The sequence below is a fragment of the Pipistrellus hanaki genome (assembly GCF_964339955.1).
Source record: "Pipistrellus hanaki genome assembly, chromosome: 15".
Taxonomy (NCBI): Eukaryota; Metazoa; Chordata; class Mammalia; order Chiroptera; family Vespertilionidae; genus Pipistrellus; species Pipistrellus hanaki.
Window position 1 is genome coordinate 11,173,944 of NC_140517.1, and position 5,306 is coordinate 11,179,249.

General features: G+C 55.1%; 1 protein-coding gene across 1 annotated transcript; it reads left to right on the forward strand.

Moving 5' to 3' along the window:
* The first annotated feature begins 4 nt into the window (after positions 1 to 4).
* Positions 5 to 2,119, forward strand: LOC311610186 (uncharacterized protein C16orf86). The gene is made up of 4 exons (XM_084861182.1): positions 5 to 116; positions 327 to 556; positions 871 to 1,088; positions 1,206 to 2,119. The coding sequence occupies exons 1-4, from the start codon at positions 9 to 11 to the stop codon at positions 1,613 to 1,615; spliced, it is 966 nt and encodes a 321-aa protein (XP_084717308.1). The 5' UTR covers positions 5 to 8; the 3' UTR covers positions 1,616 to 2,119.
* The last annotated feature ends 3,187 nt before the right edge of the window (positions 2,120 to 5,306 follow it).

Below are 5,306 nucleotides of genomic sequence, written 5' to 3' on the forward strand. Positions count from 1 at the left end.
GCGCAGCTATGGCCTCAGCAGGGACCGAGAGGCGACCGGGAGCCCACGAGGGGACGGCGGCGGAGGGGCCTGCACAACTCTCGGAGGCACCCCGTGGCCACGTTCAGAGCTCTGAGGTGAACATCAGGGCTGCCTAGCCTTTACTGGGGGCCTCGGCGCTCTCTAGGAGGCCAAACTCTGTACGTGGACCCCCTCACTGGCAGGGCAGGCCTCACAGGCAGACAGGGGCTTGGGCTGGTGCCCTTGATCCGCATTTGGTGTCTAATGACTGACCGCTGTATCCTTTGTCTGGCTGTGGTGACCAGCTATCTATGTGTCACCTCTAGTGTCCAGTAATGGGAAACCAGGGTCCGGTGTCAGCTCACGAGGCCTGTGGGACTCAGGGTGAAGACAAGCGTCCAACAGGACCAGTCTCAGAGCCGGAGCTCCAGGAGGAACGACTCAAGCTGGAGGAAGAGCGGCTCAAGCCAGAGGCGGAGGCACTGGAGGAGCGAGGCCCCAGGCCCATGGCCTCTGTTGTGAGGTCCAATCATGGTCCCAAGAGGAAGCCAGTCAAGTGAGGGGGCTTTCAGAGGGAAAGGACAATAGGGGTGACATTAGGGTTGCCAGGGTGGGGTGGGGGATATAACACCCCAGTAGGATTCCAAATTCCTGCACTCCTGCTGGCTGCATCCTTATCCCGTGCCACCACCACCGCTTCTCACCCCTCTGTCCCTAAGAGAGGGAGTCTCGAGGCCTTGTACAGGACTTGTACAGGAGCTCTCAGCCCTTAACCAGTTTGGGCCTCGTTGACCAGGAAAGGGACAAGAAACTGGGCCTGAGGCAGTGGGCCTGCAGGGCTATTCCTTCCTCAAGCCTCCTGTCCCCCAGCCTCCCAGGGCCTAGTCACCAAGCCCATCCTAGGGCTGAAGCTGAGCTGCCCCAGGGGCTGCCGCTCCAGAGGGAGGACCTGGAGGGCAGCCAGAGCGAGCCTTCACCGTCTGCCAAACAGCACAAGAAAGCCAAGAAACGCAAGAGTCTGGGGGCCCCAGTGCTCCCAGCTGTGGCCAGCACAGTGTCTGCACCCTCAGAGACCTTGGGGCTAGAGCGTGAGTGGCAGTCCCCGGCCCTTTTCTTCTCCCCACCCCACACCCCTCCTGCCTGCTGGCCTCCTGACATGGCACAGCTTGGTGCTCCAGCCCCTGCTCTACCCCGGGTCCTTGCAGGAAAGGCCCAACGCTTACGGCCCCTGTACCAGTACATCAACTATTGCAACCCTGAGCTGAACGAGGCAGCGGAAGTGGATAGGGAGGCTGAGGCCGAGGTGGAACCTGAGTCGGACCCAACCCTGGCCCCCAAGGAGGCATGTGTGGAACAACTGCCAGCCTTGCTGCCGGTGGCAGGTGAGCTGGACGCAGGCCTCACGCTGCCCTGCCCCAGTGTGTTCGTGTCTCCCACCCATGCTCTGGTTCCCCCTGGAGAGGAGGCTGGAGAGGAGCCCCGGGGTTTGCCCAGCTTGGGGGTCAGTGGCCTCCTCAAGACGGAGATGGATAAGTCAACGCAGGTGGACATCAGCAAGATGCTAAGTGTCTGTGCTGCCCCACTTGTGCCCCCACTCTCTCCTCAGTACAAGTGACTGTCCCAAACCAGGGGTTGCTCCTCTGTTCCCAAGCCGGGACCAGAGCACAGCCTGTGGGGTTTCAGCCCTCCGGTGAAAGGGGGAATTCTGTCCAACTTGGGACCTTGGACTTGCTGAAAATAAATGCTTTTCTTTTTTCTCAGACTTTGACTCTCCAACTAAGATGGCTGAAGAGGGAGAGCATGGAAAGGGTGGAGGACTCCCCAGTGCAGGGTTTGAAGCCTCAAAAGTATAGACTCCTGGGCACTACCTCAGGTCTAACTGAATCAATCTGCAGGGGTGGGACCTGGTTCTGTGCATTTAAAGGACCCCTCAAATAAACCTGAAGATCAGACAGGATATAGTGAGGATGGGGAGGGAGGTGATGAGGAACGGGGGGCAGAGAAAGGAAAGGGACTGTCAGGTCACGAAAGCAGGTGCTTCACAACCGAGCCCACAATCTACAGCAACTTCCCGGGCTTCCCTTGAAGCTCTGGCTTCCTTCGGAAGGTTGTCCGGTCTAATTAGCATATTTTATTATTATAGATACACATATACATACACATATATATGTTTAAAAGGTACCTATACTTTTCCCGGGATAATGATTTGACTACCCCGGGAAACACTGTCCACAGGGACCACGCGGAATGAATACTTTCCATAGGGATGAGCAGAGGCTCTCTGGGATTTTTCAGAGGAAGAGAGCCCTTCAAGGTAACTGAGCTTGACCTATGGTTGAAGCCTGGAGAGAAATTGCCTTCTATGAGACCACATCCTGGGCCTCAAGGATATGGCCTCATACCCTTTCCTGAGCCCTGCAGATCTGAGGACCCCACGGCTCTCTGGCTAAGGCCTGACACAAGAAGGCCAAGCATCTGCTTTCCCGTGTGGTCTGCAGGGCTGGAGGTATGGACCAACACTGATAAGGAAGCTCCGTTCCTTTCAACAGGTGAGGTAGGAAATACTCAGTAACCATAGAATAAAACAACCTGTCTACATTTCTTGAGGCCTGTTACCTGACGGGCTTGTCTAGGCAGGGTGGGTGACAGTAGCCACAGAAATAAGGTGACCAGACGTCCCAATTTTGAACAATTTGTCCTGCGTCCCGGCAGTGTTCTTTCCAAAAATCGGGACTGTTTTAAAACGCTGCGGGGCACGGGACAGATAGTTAAAAATCGGGACTGTTCCGCCAAAAGCGGGACATCTGGTCACCTTACACAGAAAGGAACATCACCACTACTCCTAGAAGCTCACTCCGAGGGAGAAAGGCAGCAGCAGCACGATGCAAGCAGACACATGCTATGGGAGAGCTGAGGACAAATACTGGGACCCCAGGCAGTGGAGCGCTGTCACTGTGCCTGGGAAATAGTGAAGAGGCAGCCCTCCAGCCGGTTCCTGGAGAGGTGGGTGGCCTTCCAGGCAAAGGACGTGCCAGGGATGAAGCCTTGCTGGTATGGAAGATGCCAGCCGCATGCAGGAGGGCCACTTGGCTCGGCTGAAGCAGAGCATGGCCATCAGGAGGCCAGGTTGGTGAGTCTGGGAGTGATGAGGGGTGTAGGCAAGGAAGGATCTTGGCCTGACATTTTGGAGAGGTCCTTAGGGCAGCTGTGTGAAGGACAGAACGAGAAAGGGCGAGACTGGGGACACTGAGGCAAGGAGACTGCGGTCATGGTCTGGTCTGAGGCCTAGATTTGGCTGGGGGTTGGAAAATAAGCAACAAGTATTTTGGAAGTTCTCTTCTGGTTGCTGTAACAGAGAGGGAAAAGCTGACTGCACTTTTCACTGGCTTGGGAAACCCTTTTACTTTGACTCAAAGAAGATCCTGAGTTTGGGACACAGGTTCGGGGAGGTGATGCTGCCTTCCTCCAGGAGGGGGCGGTGCAGGACAAGCCTGGAACCCGCTGCAGGCGTTAACCCTGGGGACCCAGAAACACTGCTGGCTTCCTTGACCGACCACAGGCATCTAGCTACTTCAAGGTTCATTTCCTTCCTGGGGCCAACCCAAGAGGTATGACAGTTAAAGTGAGTTTAAGGGGTGGCCATGAACTTGGGGAGTGCCAACAAAGGATCTGAGATCTTTATCAAAGCAGCTCTGCACTCAGCCCCTGCAGTCTGCCCAGGGGCTTCTGGGAATACATCTTTGGGGGTTTGCTGCTGAGCCCTATAAAACCTAACAGTGCCACAAAACCTAAGTGAGTCAGCAATGTGACCCTTTCTTAAGTAGGAGCATCTGAGTCAAAAAGAATAGATGCATGTGCGTTCTCGGCCAATTCCCAAAGTTAGGATGGATCTCAACATCCTAGTAACACGGAGACTGACCTGGAGCTGAGCGGGTGGTCCCTGGGAGGAAGGTGGGGGGGGGAGGGCAGAGCCTCTCTCTGCAGTCCACCTCCTCGGTCAGGCCAGCCTGAGATTCTTGCTGCAGGGAGGGGGCAGTAGTCCGGATGGGGATCTAAGAGAGGAGGGGCCAACCCAGGAAATGCGATAGTTGAAGGGCACTGGGAGTCTGAGGAGCCACAAGTGCTGAGGAAAGAGTAGTTCAGGGTCAGGCTGCATCGTCAAATGACCCTAAACAGGCTCCTGGCTCCATCACTTACAACTTACAGGAGGTAAGTAACTTGGCTCTTCTCTGCCTCAGTTTTCTGATCTGAATATGACAATATTAATATTGGCACCTTATGGAGTGATTTGGATATTAAATAATATGCATAAATGGTCTATGCTAGGGTGCCCAGCCTGCAAAAATCATCTTCCAGTCCTGGCCAGTGTTGTTAAGTGGTTAGAGCGTCAACCCTGTGTGCTGAAGGGTCACAGGTTTGGCCATCAATGTCTCGCATATCAATATTTCTCTCTCTCTTTCTCTCTCTCTCTGATAAGCAATGGAAAAACTATCCTAGGGTGAGGATTAACAAAAACAAACAAAAGCATACTCAACACTAGCCATTGTTATTTCAACTCACAGGGACAAGGTATAAAACCAGGGCAATATAGGAAACAGGCCGGATGACCTTTATAAGGGGTGCCAAGAGGAAGATGGAGCTCACCCGCCCTCTTTCTCCTCCTGGCAAGGAGCCCGGGGCAGGACAGGGATGGTTAGAGAAGAGAAAGTTTGATCCAGGCATAACCCTGGCAGGCTGGCAGAGGGGACAAAGCACATGTCCCTCTCCCCCACCCTCACCACTGACTGGCATGGCTAACAGGCTGTCCCTGTGTAGAACGGTTACTAAATGCATGTCTGGTGTCTGGCTGGCCGGCCGGCCAGTGTCTGACCATACCCACTTCATGGGGGAGTGTGTGCGGCCTTCCTCCTCAGGCTCATCCTGTCCGGCCCGCTTGGGGCCATTCCTCCCCTCCCCTCTCCCAGGGCTCCCGTGAAGTCAGCTTCACGCTTTTAAGAAGAGAACCCCTCCGGACCTGCAGCCCAGGAAGGCCCCACAGCTCCCCACCAGGAGGTCCTGAGCCCTGTTCTCTGAGGAAAGGCTTTTCTTCGGAGGGCTCCTGGGATGTGGGGGCGAGGGAAGAAGCTGGGAGACGAGGGCAGGTGGTGGCAGGAGCCTGTGTGGCCCACCAGACAGGGATGGAGCTGGAGGTCAGAGCTGCTGTGGAGTCGCCAGAAAAGATGAAAATATAAACCATCTACAGCAATAAACAGGCCTTTCATTACTAAAGAAACCTCACCTACCAAACAGCCAACAACCAGGTGCCA